The following is an 18,754-nucleotide window of genomic DNA, read 5'->3' as shown; positions in this document are numbered from 1 at the left end:
GGTGGGGTGTGTGTGTGTGTGTGTGTGTGTGTGTGTGTGTGTGTGAGCACACTGACAGCATCCCTGAGATGTTCATGACTGGAGGTGGAGCTACAGAGACTCTGCTATGCAATAAACCAAAAACACCGTGGTGATACCATGGTACAGTCATGATACCAGATGCTACTTTGATGTATATCATGGTAATGAATGATTACAGTGTCATACACCATAATACATGTCCAAATGGTAAAACATGGTAATAGCATGTGCATGTCTCCAAATCAAATGTACCACGATAATACCTTGTAGCTACTTCTGGTTTATTGATCATGTAGGCTACCATAGTATGAATTTCAGGACCATGCCATATATAAAGTACCTTGACAAATGAATGGATAAAAATATAATTATTCCATACAGACTCTCAATTAATAGGCTATCAATAAACTTGTATACAAAATATATTTTAGTATTATTTATATATTATTATATTATATATTTATATGTATTCATTTTGTATTTATTAACATTTTGAATTAGCTTTTTTATATTTTCAGTTGTCATTTAAATGTAAGTTTTAGTCATAATTAAGTTTTTCATCTGATATTTATATTTTATTTTATTTCATCTTTATTTAAATGAATGAAAACGATTTTTTTATATTTTTGATTTTAGTTTTAACTTAAGTAAAAAAAAAACAACAACACCGATGTATACAAATGTACATATTTTAGAAAATAAATTAGTAGAATCATTAAAAAAAGTTTTAGATGAAAGCATGTCACATTATAAACGAGGGGTCTGTGTACAGATGTGTAAAATGTAGTAATTTCTTTTAAAATATTGTATATTTCAAAATGTATTTATAATGTGACTAATTGAATCATGATTTACTATATATGTGTGTGTGTGTGTGTGTGTGTGTGTGTGTGTGTGTGTGTATGTATGTATAGATTTTTTTAAGAAACAACCTCTTATATTAACGTTTTTGTTGTTTGTTTTGGTTGCATCTATAGAGTGTAAAAAATCTTAAATCAAGTGTACAGGTTTACAGGGTTCCTGAAGTGGCTGAGAATCTATAGTGGAAGGTCACTGGATTTTGAAAAAGTTGACAAAGAAGTCATCTGAGTAAAATCTATACGGTCTAAATAGTTTTTCATCCCTATCTGTGTTGATGCTGTGTCCATCCAGGTCCTCATATGTTGGTGGTGTGTCTCTAAACGGGATGAGAGTCTCCCACACGAACACATGCCGCTTATTCTTTCCCAGTCCCCTCACGAGTCGCCACCTGCTCCTGAGCGTACGGCACAGCTGCTGACCAACAACAACAAATGAACACCCACCATCCTTACTGACACAAACCCAAAAGATGCTCTTCCTCGTTCCTGCTCCAGTCACACTTAAAATGCCATTGCAATAGAAAACAATATAAAAGCAAGTCATTTATAGTAAATAAATATGCACAAACACACTTAAAAAATAACATTTGTACCAGTGTTATTTTAGTATCATTGTAGCTCTAATTAATATTTAGATTTTTTTATTTTCTGTTTTCATTTTAATTTTAGATAAAGTTTTCATATATGTTTTTGTGTTTTTGTCATTTTTTTTTTTTATATGTATATAGTTTTTATTATTTTTATTTCAGTTTTTGTTATTTTAATACTTCATGTTAAGACTACAAGAAAATGAGAAATAATACCTTGCCATCTAGCTGAAATAAAATAAGTTTATTTTTTTAGTTTTCATTTATTTCAGTTGACGTTTATTTTATTTAAAGCAACAATTTTTAGGTTTAGTTTTAATTAATTTTTACAAACACACACACATATAGTTCTAATACAGCAATTTGAAAACATAAATATAGTAACAAAAACAAATTCAATGATATATAGTTTGAAAAATATTGGAGAATCAAATAAATACTATACTAGTAAATACTAATGATATAATCATATTTTCAATTTTTTTATTTTATTAATGATTTTTTTTAAGTTTATTATTTTTTGTGTATTTATGTACACAATTATTTATTTATTGTTTGTTTGTTTTAATTTTGGTTTTATTTCATGATAATAATCCTGGTTTGTACGGTTTGAAATGTTAAAATAATAGATGCTGAACTTGAAGACAGCCAGTAATGTGTTTGTTTGTGAATCATGTTAATGTGATTCTTTAAGCCTGTGTGAATTTGAGAAGAACTGACCACCAAAAATCGTTAAAACACCAGCTGATACGTGATGTTAGTAAAGAGAAAAGATTCAAACTGAGCAGATCCAGACAGACGGAGTAATAAGCACGTGGCCTATGAATACATCATATATGTGACCCAGCAGGCCTTTGTGATGATAATTTGTAATGGGCAAATGAAGCAGCGTGCATTACGTCAACAAAGACAGAAATGCGTTAGTCTGAATAGCAGAAGTCACTCTGCTGATGTGACTCGTGCCAGTGTGTGTGTGTGTGTGTGTGTGTGTGTGTGTGTTTGACAGCTGGGCTTGTGTCTCTGAGTGTGTGTGTCTTTGTCACTGGTCTATTTAGTGCATTATCAGGTCTTTCACAATGCAACAGCTTGAGAATGACCAAGCGACACACACACACACACACGTCTGCCCCCTCAGCTCTTGCACTCCGGCAGTTCTGCTCCTGTGCGTGTGATTGTGTACCTGCTGTTCTTCTGAGGTCCACGCAAAAGGCCGGGGTCAGAAAGGTCAGCAGGCAGACGCCTGGTTAACCCTCCAGGGTAAAGACATCTCCACACACACACACACACACACACACACACACACGCCACTTCAGGACAGTAAGATTATATGTGAGCAGATGGACACCAGCGACAGCTTATCGTCTGCTGACATACAGCACAAATACATAGATTTACATTTCATTTTTATCAGGCAAACGCACACCGACTACCTGTGGTGGGCTGCTTGTATTTGGCAAAAATAGAAAATAAAGTTTTGGTTTATTTGTGCAATTTCACTGTGCAAACACAAGCGTTATTTATATACTATATAGTTTTAATTCATATTTTGAATTTATTTTATTTTTTATTATGATTTTATTTATTATTTTGAATTCATTCATTTATTTTTAGGTTTACAGTTTTCATTTTAATTTTAGTTACATTTTTAGAAAGTTTGTTGTGTGCTTTTGTCATTTTTATTCGTTTTTTGTTTTTTGATTACTATTTAGGTTTAATTTATTTTAGTTTTTATTTATTTCAATTTTCCAATTTATTTTCAGTAACTAATGCTTCAACTTAACCTTATTTCAGTTACTTCCCAAAGGAACATTGCTAATTTTTGTTTACGTTAAATTTTCATCTAATATATATATTTATATCTAATATTTATATTTAATAAATTATTTTATTATATTTTATTTTACTTCGGCATTACTAATTTTAGTCAATTTTTACTAATACATTTTTATCACATTTATGTGGAGACATTATGTGGAAAATAATGTGATTTTTGAACCTTAAACCGCATAAACACATTTCATTACACCAAATACACAAAATAATGTTCTTTTTAGCAACATCATATGACCCCTTTAATGCTTATTATGTGTCGTCTTATATCAGGGCATTTGAAGAACTATTGCACCACTAGAGGGAGACAAAATCAAAGCTATTGAGGTGAGTAAATCTGCAAGAGTTGATGAGAAGCTGTAATTAACAAAACACTGAGAATCTTCATTACAGCTGATCCTGGAGATGCACCATAGTACAGTGATGGTATCAGATGGAAACATAAATAAATAAATACTCATTTAAGAATTTGAACTAACATAATTTCATGAATTAGAATTATAATATTCAGTTTATAGGGTTTTTCCTGTCCTCTTTTGAAGTTTGTTAGTCCTTTATAAAATCCTTTTAGCTTTTTTTCATCATCCTGGAAGTGACATCATTTATTGGATGAATTCAACAGACATCAATAAGTATTATCAATGGATGTGATGCGTTCTGTGATGTTTTGTGAGGTTACTTGGTTTGTGTGTCTCTAAAACATTCATCCTGTTTCAAGGACTTCAAGTTGACGTCATCATGTTGCAGAGTTCAAAATACTGCAGCACAGGAATGAATTATCTGAGAAATGAATCTGCTTTCAAATGTAAAAGACTCTCAGAATGGTAAAGTGGTGCTGGGTAGCAGAAGAAGCTTCACTGCACAGTGTTTGTAGCTCATTGTGAGCTCATATGTAGGTCAGTGAGGAGCATGATGTCTGGATCAGCGTTTGCTGAGGAACCATCCAAACATTTCCACATAAAGAGACTAATTAGAGTCTCTATTTGGTAATTAGGTTGAATAGCTTCACACTGTGCCGTCGGTGCAAACATGAGATTGTTTCACTACGTTAGCAGCCGTCTGAAAAATGACTTTCAGATGAAGAGCTTCAGCTGTCTGTGTTTGAGGTCTGTAGATAAAAATAAGACCCTTACAAAAATATGCTATGGTAGAAATGTACTATAAATAAATGTTACGACAAAAGACCACAGTTATGGTGTCAAAGAGAAAGACCATGATACGATATATGCAATTCATCTATGGTACACCAAAGTACATTATGTGTGTTATAAAGTGCTTTGTTTTATGTGGTTTTTAATATTTATGAATACCGTTTATTAAATAATAATAATAAAATTATTTATATTTATTGTATTTAATTATTATTTTATTTATATTATTATTTTAATAAAATCAAAAGCAATAGAAAAACATTTATATGATTGCAAGTTTTTTGTTTTTTATTCCTATCAAAGACACAACATATGAATTACAGTCTACCAAAAATTGACCGTAGAGAATTTTTTTCAGATTTACCAAGAATAACAAATAAATATATGTTCTGAATACAATCATTTCTCTAGTCTTAAAGAATAATATTAAAAAGTGTTTGTACATATTCTGTATATTTTATTTATTTACAACATGTTTTTAATTACTGGATTTAAAAAATATATATTTTTGTGGAGTTTAAAATTAAAAGTGTTAGGCTATGTCTGGAAAATGTAAAAAATCTAATGAAAAAAGTAATTTTTTTTTAGTTCATAAAAAATTTTTTTTGGCAAAAGTTGTAGAATAGTCTTTTATTATTTCTTTTTAAAAATCAGACTGGCATACATGCATGGACCCATTTTGTTGTCATGTGATGGCATGCTTACCCATGTGACCCTTTAGACCCCCATGACCTTATCAAGTGTTTTTCATTATTAATAAAGCATTTTGATCTTTTTATAGAGTAACACTGAGAAACTTGAAATTCATGATTCATGAAAAGTTCATGATGATGATGACAATGATTACTATTATTTAAGATGAGTTCTCATGTATTCAAGATGCAAGGGAAGTTTAGTTACAATATTTTGAACTGAATGTTACATTAATACAAAGATGAAATTTTTTTCATGTCTTGCTTAAAGTTTATTATTATTTTATTATTATTTAGTAGTAGTTTCACTGTTAAACTGGTATTCTATTAACATTCTGGCAAGTTTTATATATTTTTTAATTTTATTTTTTTCTTTCGTTCTTTTCTCCCTCTGTTTCTGTGCGCACTGATGCTTTGGCAATATTATAACAAGCATGACAATAAAAGTACTTTAAAGCTGAATTGAGAGAGAGGGAGGTGGAGGGGTTTGGGTTGGTTAGGTTAGTAGGAGGGGGTAAGTTGAGTTCGGGACTGCAGACGTTCCGCTCCTCCGCTGGTATTCCAGGAATGTGTTGATCATGGCGGCCGCAGTGAAGCCCGTGAAGAGCGGACTGCTGGAGCTCCGCGTTACCGTGCACCACTGGATCCGTGTGCTCGCCTCTCTCAGCGAGGACTCGTTCACCGTGAGCCCCGGAGACACCGCCGATGAGTCCGCGAACAGCTGCTCGCCCGCGCCCGGAGGGGCTGTTAACGGGGATCCGGCGAACCTCAGCGCCTCCCCGGTACCGGACACCATCACGAACGTCAAACGAACCGTCCGAGTCACCAAACAAGAAGTTGGAGGACTCGGAATAAGTATTAAAGGTACGAGAACTCGTTCATATCGGTTATTAAAGTGTTCTTTGTTTACTTAAACTTATTCTTCGGGAAACAGTTACTTTGAAACTGAGGATCGGTTCAGTTATGAAGGTGGAGAAAAACTAATGAACAACTCATGAAGTCTATCTATCTATCTATCTATCTATCTATCTATCTATCTATCTGTCTGTCTGTCTGTCTGTCTGTCTGTCTGTCTGTCTGTCTGTCTGTCTGTCTGTCTGTCTGTCTGTCTGTCTGTCTGTCTGTCTGTCTGTCTGTCTGTCTGTCTGTCTGTCTGTCTGTCTGTCTGTCTGTCTGTCTGTCTGTCTGTCTGTCTGTCTGTCTGTCTGTCTGTCTGTCTGTCTGTCTGTCTGTCTGTCTGTCTGTCTGTCTGTCTGTCTGTCTGTCTGTCTGTCTGTCTGTCTGTCTGTCTGTCTCTCTCTCTCTCTCTCTATCTATCTATCTATCTATGTAGGCTTCTTGTGCTATGGTCTTTTTTTTTTAATTCTCGTGGTAAAGTTGTGGTACCAGATGGTAATATTGTGATACTCAAAACAATACCATGGTTTTATATGGGTTTTCCAAGAATAATGTGCTACTGTGTCCAAAATATCTAAAAACCCATGGTAGGCTACCTTTTTGGTATTTATTGCAATCTCATACCATCAGTGCATATGAAAATACTTTAGTATCATGGTATTATCATCTGGCACTTTACTGTACTATGGTATCTTTTGGGTTTCTAATTTTGTTTAGTATCTCAAAACTTTGACAGCTGTCAAATTACGTGACATATCAGTGAAGGCCTTGGAGAAACATCACTGCATTTGACTGCATGTTTCATTCATAATGATTTGCATGGATGTGGCACGTCGTTGGTCTGGTCCTGAGATTTACGGTTCGTGAATCACGCAGTATGTGTGTGTTCTCGGGGGGAGGAGGGCATTTGCACCCTAACGTTGACAGCTGACCGAAGAATTACCCATCATGCTCAGCCTGTCACTGGCTTCAGATGAAAGCTGTGGAACGAGAGCAGAGAAGAGTATGGTGCTGTTTATTTTAGGGAGCCAGAGAGGGACGACCTTGCCTTGAGTCCGAAGTGCAGTTGTACGTCTATATTTACTGTGGTACGAGTCTTTGGGCCTGAACGCTTTTGGAAACCCCTAGAAAACACACCTCTTTTCGGCTAAGAACTTTTTGCTTGGGTTTGTATTGTTTAAATTTGTCACTAGCCAGAAATTAAGTGACTAGAATTTGGTTACCCTATTGGATGTTGGATACGTCTAGTTTCATTTAGATATCATCCTCAAACTGTAACTGATTTTATTGCAGATATTTTGTCAAGTATGCATTGCATTCTCAGCATTGCCACAAGGGGCACTTTGGCCTAAATGATCAGATTTTTTGATTTCTAGAGATTTGAGGGCTAAAAAAACACCCACGACAAAGGATATCTAAGTTAAATAAGACATAATTCAACACTCAATAGCATAACCAAATTCTAGTTATTTAATTTCTGGCTAGTGACTTTAAAAGCTCCCTGCAGCTTTCCGCCAAAATAAAAGCAATCGTTAATTGAAATAAAATTAACGTTAACTGAAATTCGCAGGCAACATTATCATTTACTTTAACTTGATACACTAAAACTGAAATAAAAAAATATTATAATAAAGACTATATAGACATATAAAACAACTAATAAAAAAATAACAAAAATACACAACAAAATAACTTTAAAATAAAAATGGAAAATATAAAAATAAAATCAAATTCAAAATATTAATTAAAACTGTAATAGTATCTCATTCATACTAAAATAACACTGGTTTAACACCTGAACATTAAGAATTTAAGACATAAATATTGGTATTGTAATTTTACCATTATACTGTAAAAATACTGTTATTTTTCATAAATACTTGATTTTATATTTTACAGTTAAAGAGTTATTATTACAATAGTAATATTTCATTATATATGTTTGTGTGTGTGTGTGTGTGTATATATATATATATATATATATAATCACTTTTTAAATTGTGCAGTCCTACAATAAAGCACAGCAAACCTGGAGCTCTTTAAAAAATTGACTGCAATTTAAATCACAATTTTTATCAGAAAATATCAATAGCGTTTTAGAGAGATGTACACTGAGATCCAAAAGTCTGAGACACACACATTTTGGTTCAACATTACGCTCAAATTCTAATGCTGATGATATAATTTGTAATTAAAGTATTTGTGCTAAAATAGAAGCATTTCCTCTAGTGGACTCAAACTTTTGAACGCTGTATTTGCAGAAGAATGATGCAATCAGCGAAAGGTCGTTGCATTTTAGCATTAGTGTGTTTGTGCAGGACGTCCTGGCAGGGACTGCAGAGGGAAATGATTGATAATGTGCTGGAGCTCAAGCGGAGAGCCCCGAGGTTGCCAAAAGAATCTGGCAGGAGCCGAGCTACCAGCCGCATGCGCGTCGCATTTGTCTTGAAAGGTCAAAAGGTCACTAGACTAGAGGGTAATTACACAAGACCACTTCTGATACACGCTGATGATGATGGCGAGGAAGAAGCCATTGATGATTCCACTCATGAGCACGAACACACAGTCTGCGAGTCTCTTTAGAGCAGGGGTGTCAAACTCAGTTCCTGGAGGGCCGCAGCCCTGCATAGTTTAGTTCCAACCCTGCTCCAACACACATACCATGTAGTTTTCAAATAAGACTTAATGACTTGATTAGCTGGATCAGGTGTGTTTAATTAGGGTTGCATCTAAACTGTGCAGAGCTGTGGCCCTCCAGGAACTGAGTTTGACACCGCTGCTTTAGAGCGATATAAAACCTGGAACCACATATAAATGTTTTATGGTTTATACTCAAGGTGGTCATTTCACATGCCCTTGAATTTCTAGATGCGTGTTTAAAGCATAAGAGCCTTGGAGACCAGCGACACCAGCTCTCTGATCCTCATTGGAAATTTAATTCAGATGCTCGTCTCCTCCAAGAGAACGCCACAGACCGAACCATCATTCACTAAAGAAGATATATGTGTGTTGGTCTGAAATATTTGGAGCACACCTCAGCTCAAGGATGAAGACGATGAAATTTTGATTGGTATTAAAGCATTGCCCGTAAATCACATCAAAGAGCACATCTGTAGTCTAGATTTAGAGCTGGTTTCTGATGCAGTTGCTGTGTATTTAGCAGTACACGCTCATTACTTTTTAACTAGTTTCATTTTAAGAGAGTTTTTGTATGTGATTTATGTGATTTAGTCCCCTTTGTGTGATATTTTGATTTTCTGTGATATATATTGCGATATGAAAAAATAGAGAAATTTTCACCAGAGGTATTGAAGAGCTATATTTGGAAATATACAAATAAACCCTACAAAAAAGCACAGCAAATCTGGAGGTCTTTAATTGCATTTTTATTTCTTTCTTTCTTTTTTAATTGCATTTTAAATAACAATTTTTATAAGAAAATTGCAATGTTTTTGTTGTGGAGTGCATCTGCATAGGAAAAATATATATATATATGATTTAATATTAATATTTTATAGTGCAATAATTGCAATACTATTTATGTCTGAATTTGGGTTGCTTTTGTTGCGCAGCTCATCTGAAAATAAAAATAAATTTAAAAATCTGAAAAATTACTTTTTACTCTGAATACTTTTTATGTGAACCATCCTGTTAGATTTGAACAAAACTTAAAAACATTTCCATTCTTTTCACTATAAAACAATAATATAATTTTATTGTGATTAATATTAAATAAAAAATCTTCAACAAAATGAGAAATATTTTGCAATAATACCTTTGTGGAATGAAATAAAAACAATTAGCATTTAATAAAAATAATTTTATTTTTACAGCTGTAAAATTACAATACTAATATTTACATCTAAATTTCTTCATCTTCAAATGTTAAACCATCGACCATTTATTTTGGCTGCTTGCCAACAAATAAATATATGCACTGCCATTTTCAGAGTGAAGCGCGGAACTGTGTTCATTTAGACGTATGCAGCTCATGATACAGCGTTTCAGCGGCTCTAATATCAGTAAATGAACCAAGCCGCTCTGAGATGCTGAAACACTGTATCATGAGCACAATCTTCACTCTAAAACCGGAAGTGCATATATTTATTTAAATAAATCACAGTCTTCACAATTTGATTATTGCATTGAGCTGTATCACAATATCGGTTTCGATATATTGTGCAACCACAAATTTTACACTTGTAGTATTTTATTGTTCAACAGACCTGCACGAGATTGGAGAGAATAGTTAGAATGGGAACTGGTATCCTCAGTTGACTATGTTGACATGCATGAAGAATTTCATTTGCATAATTAATTATACACTGAAATTTAGGCTACATTGATCTTTAAACATGATCTTCATCTTTTCCAGAAAGAATCTGTCTGTCCTCCATGTTCTCTTTAGTCTCGATGGCCATTTTGAGTTTCTGCCTGAATGCTCGATTATCTTCTCCAGGTTTGGGGCGCCGTAGATACGTCCGTTTCTTCACCAGCTTCCGCATTCGGTAATACGGCGAAAGCTGGTGCGTGGGAATATCCTCAAGGAAAACTAGAACCAAAACGTCTTTCTGTTCATCGAAAAGTCTGAAGCTGGCCACCTGGATCTCATGCGAACACCAAATGCTCTTCAGGTAGTTGTGTGTGATCAGGCAGATGGTTTTGCGGCTTTTGTATATTGCGTCCATGATGTTGTCAATAATGGCCTTTCCTGGCTGGAAGTCTCGGTGATGAAGGCACAATCTCAAGCCATGTTGACCCTCAAGTTTGGGCACAAGTTCTTCCAGGACCCAAGGCTCCTCTTGAGCATTGTAGGAAATTAAGGCGTCGTATTGGAAATCCAGATGATTTGAGGTTCGCTTCCTCTTTTTGTCATTGAGGAAGGCTAAGAAGAGGTAGTACGCGTAGACCAGCTGCCATTTAAGAAAGTGGTAGATAAATGAAATGACTAGAGTGAGAATGACAATGGAAGAGCTGTAGATAAAGCAGATGCAGTCGTAATTCACATTGCAGGATTCAGTGTTGAAGGCCGCCAGACTCTTTCCGCTTAAAGAAAGGGGATAGCGACATTCGTACTTGTCCAGGTAAACCACCTGCGTCTTATTGTTCCTGGCGGCCCAGTCAATGAACCAAGCGTTACTACAGTCGCACGTAAAGCTGTTGTTTTGCAGGTGAAGCACTTTGAGTTGAGGAAGCGATTGGATGATTGTTTGGTTTATAAGTTGAAGATCATTCGTACTTGCTCGTAAGATCGTCAGATTGGAGAGATTTGCGTCGACTAAGAAGTCCAAAGACTGAAGGTGAGTCCGACCCAACGTAATTTTGTTTAGGCCTGATATTGGCTGGAAAAGCCTGGATGTCAAGGCATTCCTGTTCGCAAGATTATTACTTGCCAAATCCAAGAAAGTAAAATTGAGAGTGTAACTAAATGTGTCCACGTGTAAATTCTCTATATTAAGATTCCCAGCATAAAAGACTTGCAAGTTTTTGAGACCTTTCAGGAAGTTTGAGGGGATGTAGTTTAAGCCTCGACGCTGACTATTAATCTTCAAAACTCTCAGTTCACTTAACAGGATGAACGGTGGACTTTGTAGCTCCTCTTGACTCTCGTATGAGATGTAATTGCAACACACGTCTAAACTTCGTATGTTAGGCGTACCAGCGAACACAGCACGATTTCTTAGAGTTCTTTCTGTGATTTTGTTAGATCCGAGATACATGTCTGCTAAATTTATCAGGCCCGCAAAAGCATATGGATAGATATTTAATATTTGGTTATCTGCGAGATGCAAGGTCCGAAGGGAGTGTAAAGCTTTGAAAGAGTCGTTTTGGATGGCACTCAACTTATTGTTATTCAAATCCAAGTATTGTAAGTTTTGGGGGCCGTATGTAAAGGTGCCTCTGACCGTTAACATACGATTGCTGCTCAAAATGAACTCTTCGAGATTTCCTAAATCCTTAAATACACATGCCTTGATTGTCACAATTCGGTTCCTGTGCAAATAGAGTTGTCTTAACTGCGTCAGATTCGCAAAATCAGAGCAGTCAAGATTTTCAATGCTGTTGAGATGAAAGTCGAGGACCCGTAAGTTGGGAAGAACCTGAAGAGTGTCGTTCAGTTGCGTCAGAAGGTTCTTTTGTATTCGTAACTCCGTCAAGTTGACTAGATGTTTGAATGACGATTTATACATTCGCGATACTCTGTTGTTTTGTAGGTGCAAGTCATTCAGAAGTGCACATGGTCTAAACATGCGATCGGTAAGTACAGAAAGATTGTTGTCCTCCAAGTGGATACTCCTCAGACTAGAAGAACATGCCGTCTGTAAAAACGTATCCACCTTGAACCCCTTCAGACCATCCAGTACCATCCAGGTCACAGAAGCGAAACTCTGCATTATATAATCCAGTTGGTTCTCTTCAATGTGATTCCTACTGAGGTTGAGAGTCTTAACTGTGTTCAAGAACGCCTTGTCTAGAATAAACCAATCTGAAATATTGGAATGGAAACAGCTTGACAAGTCCAAGTACTCAAGACCAGGAAAGATGTTTTCCATCATCTTGAACACTGTCAAGGGATTCATCGACAGATCCAACTTTTTCAAACCAAAGAATGCTGATGGGATGTCTCTTGAGTTGAAAACTCTGAAGCCGTTCTTTCCCAAGTAAAGTTCTTCCAAATGCGGTGCTTAGAGAACAGGATGGAGTTTGGAAATGTGCTTTAACTTGTTATTGGTGAGGTTTACGAGTCTCAAATTCGAAAGTGTTGCAAATGACTGGTTTTCAATCGTCTCTAGGTAATTCGAGTCAAGTCTTAAATGAGACAGGTTTGTAAGACCGTTGAGCAGCTTTGTGGTCACGGTTTTTATTTTATTGTTGGACAGGTTGAGCTCTTCCAGGTTTGCCAGGTCACTCAGTGCATTGCTGTGTATTTCAGATATCCTGTTGTGAGATATGTTTAAAATGATCAGATTTGAAAGTCGGATGAAATCCCCTTCAACGATCTGATGGATGGCATTGTAGGAAATATCTAAATTGACGGTATTGTGTGGTAACGGAGAAGGTATCTTCCTGTAGCTCATCCTGCTACACAGTACCTTCAGATGGCCAGAGTATTCGAAGGGGAAATAAATCGTGCAGTTACTCAAAGAAAACCCATCAGTCAGGGTTATGAGGACACAACAGTTCAAAATGAAGAAAAACGCAGAACTTTGCCTCATTTTGATGTTTCCGCCCTTTATTTGCAGTGTGAAATTGATCTTCTCCGTAAGACTTTTTTTGTGTTTTAAAACACATGATTCTTTAACATTTTGATACTCTGTGTCTTCTGATTTACAAAAGCTATTATAGATTCAGGTAAGTGTGAAACTTTTGCATCAAAGTCAACAAAAAGACCGATTTGTTAATTCTCCTTAAAGGGGGTTTCTGTGGATTCTGTCTTTAAAAGTCTTAATTCGTCCTTCCATAAATTAAGGTCTGAAAAAGGTCTTAATCAGAGCAGAAAGTCTTACATTCATGAAGTTGCATTGAATGTTGCACGCATTGCACAAAATCTAGCGTAGCGTTAGTTCTGGCAGGTCACGTTAGTCAAGCTCGCATCAGCTGACTCTCAACCTATGGGAATACGACACCTATCTAAGCATTCATATATAAGGTCCCTCAGTATTATCAGCAGTTTTCGCATTGCTCAATAGCTAATTACCCTCCTCCATCCCCAACTCCTCCTCTGTCAGTCAGGATTCAGCCTTCTGATTCTCCTTTGAATCAGACTAATTCTAAAATGTGTACATAACATTATTGAACTTTAATGATATCTGCAATACATTTATGTTGGTTCTGTTCTGTTTACCCTGCGGGGGGTTATCGCTGCTCTCCCTGCTCTCATCCATGCTAGGCTGCATGGATGCGCAGGGAGTTCTTGCCCAGAACAGAACCATACCGCCAATCCAAACTGTATGCTAATTGTCAATCATCTTTGACGATAGTGGTCCTGACAGAATTAACATCTCTCCATTTTTTCCTCTTGTTTTCCAATACAAAGTTTTAAAAATCCTTAAATCAAGGTACATTTACTTGAGATGCAAAATGAAGATGTGAAGTCTTGTTTTCTGAGAAATAATAATTAAAAAAAAAAATGGTGTTCCTTATATTTAATAAGCCAAAATTTTAACCAAAGTTATTTGGTCTTAAGGTCTTTAAAAAGTCCTAAATGTAACTTCATAAAACCTACAGAAACCCTGTAATATCTTATGTTTAATTTGCAATTAAAGACAAATGCATTTGGATTTATTGCAAACTACTTTTATGTAAACATGCAAACTCCAATTTTATACATTTTTTGCATTATCTCCACATTATCAGACCGAAATATTTGTTTTTGTGCAATTAAATTGGCATACCCGATCTTAACAGCCACTAGTTTGATCTAGTTATCAGTATTACAAATATAAGAAAGAGATCCCTACCTTGTTTGTCTATATTTCTCAGCAGCAGCATGACATGCATCCCAGCTTATCAGAGATCTATAACCAGTTTGAAAGAAGCACCTATTTGAGTAGTTCCCTCTGTTTTTATGCTGAAAATTGAAGGATGTGACGACACTGCTGTACTATCTGCTGGTTTTCATCTTCATCAGCACATGATTAAAAAAAGACGTGTAAGTCGACAGAGGAGTTCGCACTGAGTTAAGAGAGGCAGTATGTCTAAAAGTAAAAACTTGGAGAAGTTTATCAACAATAGAAAAAACGTATTACCAAATGTGATCTGGACCACAAAAGCAGTCTTAAGTGTCAATTTTCCCAATCTGAAAGCTGAATAAATAAGTTTTCCATTGATGTATGGTTTGTTAGGATAGGACAATATTTGGCTGAGATACAACTATTTTGAAAATCTGGAATCTGAGTGTGCAAAAAAATCCAAAGAAAAATCTATCATTTTGACCCATACAATGTATTTTTGGCTATTGCTACAAATATCTCCGTGCAACTTAAGACTGGTTTTGTGCTCCAGAGTCACAAATAAATCTTTTGAATTGCACATCACATATTTTTTTCATGATATGATGTTTTCAGTTAGCTAAGCATGCATTCACCTGTCTTTTACCACATGTGTAAATGATTGTTGTCTTACAGGTGGTAAGGAGAATAAGATGCCCATCCTGATCTCAAAGATCTTCAAAGGACTGGCGGCGGACCAGACGGAGGCTCTTTACGTGGGCGATGCGATTCTGTCCGTCAACAGCTACGACCTCAGAGAGGCCACTCATGATGAGGCTGTTCAGGCCCTGAAGAAAACCGGCAAAGAGGTCATTCTGGAAGGTAAGACGGAGCGGATTGTTTGGCTTCAAGGAATAGTTCAGCCAAAAATGAATTTTTTTTACTGTTTTTGGTCCTTGAAACACAAAAGGTGAATTTTTATGTTAATATCCTGATCCTTCTTTGGTAACACTTTATAATAACTATCATTACAAACATTATATGATGCTTAACAGATCATTAGTTAATATATATTCACATAGCCAGACATGAGATAAATGTGACCCTGGAGCACAAAACCAGTCATAAGTGTAAATTTTTTTAAATTGAGATTTATAAATCAGCTGAATAAATAAGCTTTCCATTGATGTATGGTTTGTTATGATAGGACAATATTTGGCCGAGATACAACTATTTGAAAATCTGGAATCTGAGGGTGCAAAAAAATCTAAATATTGAGAAAATCATCTTTAAAGTTGTCCAAATGAAGTTCTTAGCAATGCATATTACTAATCAAAAATTAAGTTTTGATATATTTACGGTTGGAAATTTACAAAATATCTTCATGGAACATGATCTTTACTTAATATCCTAATGATTTTTGGCATAAAAGAAAGAACAATAATTTTTACCCATACAATGTTTTTTTGGCTATTGCTACAAATACACCCCAGCGACTTAACACTGCTTTTGTGCTCCAGGGTCACAAATAATGTGCCTGTTAATGTTTACTAATTAACTTATTAAATATTACCTAATGATTAACAGAATCATTATTTAATGCAAACTGAAATGCTTATAAATGTGATCATGCACTTTTTTGAAAATCTACAGATGATTTTAACAGAATTTAAAATTGAGACTATTCATCTTTTGTAAATGTTTACAAATGTTTACTAATCTTTTAGTATCTTTATGTGCATTGGACTTTTAACTGCTTCAGTTAGTATAAAGTGTTACCCATTCTTTTACATATAAGAGTGAATGAAAACTTGGGCTGTCAAGCTCGGAAAAGACAAACAACATGCATATTTCTCTTCTGAAGTCATGCAATACGTTAGTGCGAGGAACAGATTAAATTTAACACATTATTCGCTGGAAATCATGAAGGATCAAACCTACTGTAACTCTCCTGAGCATCTGAATCATGAACAAATGGTTCTTTTGAGTCTGATTGTTAACTAAAACCATTTAAAAATAATATTTTCATTACTTGTATAATTCAATAATACAATAATTCAGTAATCAAACAGTATAAAATAATAACAAGTCTTATTGTATTATCTTGTGCAGATTTTCTTAGATAGTAAATCTATCTGTTTTTAAGGATGTTTAGGTTATTTTAAATGGACGACAAAGCAAAAAATATTGATTAATAACATGATTGTTTTGCAGTGTATTTATCATTCTTGTGCATTCTTGTACAGTTTTATTGTACAAACCTGAACTGAAATCAAATAAAATTTACATAAAAAAAACCCTTGTTTTATTTCAGCTAGTTGCCAAGGCAACATTTCTCATTTTCGTTTAGTTTAACTTGAAGTCTTAAAATAACTAAAAATTAACTAAATAAATAAAACTAATAAATGAAATTTAATAAAAACCATATAGACATATTAAAAAAAAACTAATAAAAACAAAATTACTTAAACATGAACTAAAATTAAAGTGCAAAAAAACAAAAAAAAATCAAATTTAAAATAGTAATGTTACGTCATAGATCAGCTACATACGTGGGATATTTGTAGTTTTATAGCTGTTTTTCATTAAGATTAAATGCAGACTAAATTGTACAGTCAACATCCACGTTTACAACTTATTTAGTTTAATGAAAACTGGCTTCCACTCTTATACTTTAAATGACAATATGAATTCTGACAGGACTTACAGGCAGTATATTAGGTGGATATTAAAGAAGAAAACAATATCATACTTTGTAGATGTCTGATATCATTTTTGTCTTTAATTCTCACATTGAGAGAGTCGCAACAGGAATGTTTGGAAGCATGAAAACTCCTGTCAGCCGCTGCAGCTTTTCCCACCATGCATGGGTACAAAAGTCTTGATTTTTCAGAGGCTCATCACACACACACACACACACACACACACACACACACACATGAGCAGCTCAGACTCTTGCAGTGGTTTCTATCTCAGGGATTTACTCTCTTCTGCTTGGTGAGTTTCTATGATCCAGTAATGGAGTGTGCTTGGTTCCCGCTCGACTTCTGCCTCGTTCTGCTCTCCTCCATCTCTCACACATTAGCCATTACATCTGAGGCATTAAGTCCTGTTTGATTCGTTTCGTACTGGATCATATGTGGAGAGTAATCTCTCAGACACACACACGTTGAACTTAAGCTGGGGGTCTGATCACATGCGCCGGCCCTGTTGTGTTTATTTTCTCTGGCACCTTTTGTCTCACACGTTTCTTCTAAACGTATCGTTCTTGTTGAGAGTTGGTGGATCTTCTCCTGTTTGTGGTTTGTGACCTTCAGCTGCTCCTTATTTATTGACTAAAATTAATCATTCATGGGAGAATCAGTGCGTTTGAGTTCGTGTCTAGCTGAGAAAGATTCAGTGAAGGATCCTTTCTGTGCAGAATCATTGTGAAACTTCTGCAGTCTCTCACATAAACGCGTCATCCAGCCTGATTTAAAGACGAACGTTAACAGAATGCTTCTGAGTCCACAAGTTAACACTGTGTCCAAACCAGACGTGACACAACATGTTTCCAGTGTCAAGTCATGTTTTTGCTCCTCACTAAAAAATGTTTAATGCTGCTTGCATGTCAAAATCACAGCCAATAAGAATGTTTCATATTTAATTTCATACTGCATATATAATTTTCACACTATGTTATCATGCCAAAAGTCTATTTGTTGAATATTAAACACAAGAAAATATAATAATGTTCAAATGTGTGGGGTCAGAAATTAATACTTCTATTCAGCAAGGATGCATCAAAAATGACAGTAAAGACTTTTATAATGTTACAAAAGATTTCTATTTCAAATAAATGCTGTTCTTTTCCATGTTCTATTCATCAAAGAATCCTGGAACAAAATATATCAAAATACATAGCAACTGTTTTCAACATTGATAATAATCAGAAATGTTTCTTGAGCAGCAAATCAGCATATTAGACTGATTTCTGAAGATCATGTGACACTGAAGACTGGAGTAATGATGCTGAAAATTCAGCTTTGATCGCAGAAATAAATTATATTTTAAAATATGTTACAATAGAAAACAATTATTTTGAATTGTAAAAATATTTGATGTATTTTTGATCAAATAAATGCAGCCTGACAGTAAAGACTTTTATAATGTTACAAAAGATTTCTATTTCAAATAAATGCTGTTCTTTTCCATGTTCTATTCATCAAAGAATCCTGGAACAAAATATATCAAAATACATAGCAACTGTTTTCAACATTGATAATAATCAGAAATGTTTCTTGA

General features: G+C 35.0%; 2 protein-coding genes and 1 pseudogene across 2 annotated transcripts in view; 1 reads left to right on the top strand and 2 right to left on the bottom strand.

The window, feature by feature from the left end:
• The window catches only part of LOC107681292 (protein CBFA2T2-like), a 44,471-nt gene extending 44,433 nt beyond the window's left edge, over positions 1–38 (bottom strand). Inside the window, exon 1 of the mRNA XM_016477563.1 lies at positions 8–38. The gene's annotated coding sequence lies outside the window, so the exon portion shown is untranslated. The remainder of the gene's footprint in view (positions 1–7) is intronic.
• A 5,601-nt stretch (positions 39–5,639) lies between these two features.
• snta1 (syntrophin, alpha 1) overlaps positions 5,640–18,754 on the top strand; it is a 25,502-nt gene continuing 12,387 nt past the window's right edge. The window contains exons 1-2 of the mRNA XM_016477575.1: positions 5,640–6,005; positions 15,167–15,352. Of these exons, the coding sequence (XP_016333061.1) occupies positions 5,720–6,005; positions 15,167–15,352 (472 nt within the window). The 5' untranslated portion in view covers positions 5,640–5,719. The remainder of the gene's footprint in view (positions 6,006–15,166; positions 15,353–18,754) is intronic.
• On the bottom strand, positions 10,388–13,255 carry LOC107681262 (toll-like receptor 13; annotated as a pseudogene).

Source organism: Sinocyclocheilus anshuiensis, unplaced genomic scaffold (genome assembly GCF_001515605.1).
Source record: "Sinocyclocheilus anshuiensis isolate Anshui unplaced genomic scaffold, SAMN03320099.WGS_v1.1 scaffold1632, whole genome shotgun sequence".
Taxonomy (NCBI): Eukaryota; Metazoa; Chordata; class Actinopteri; order Cypriniformes; family Cyprinidae; genus Sinocyclocheilus; species Sinocyclocheilus anshuiensis.
Note: the sequence above shows the minus strand (reverse complement) of the source record. Positions and strands in the feature narration are given on the sequence as shown.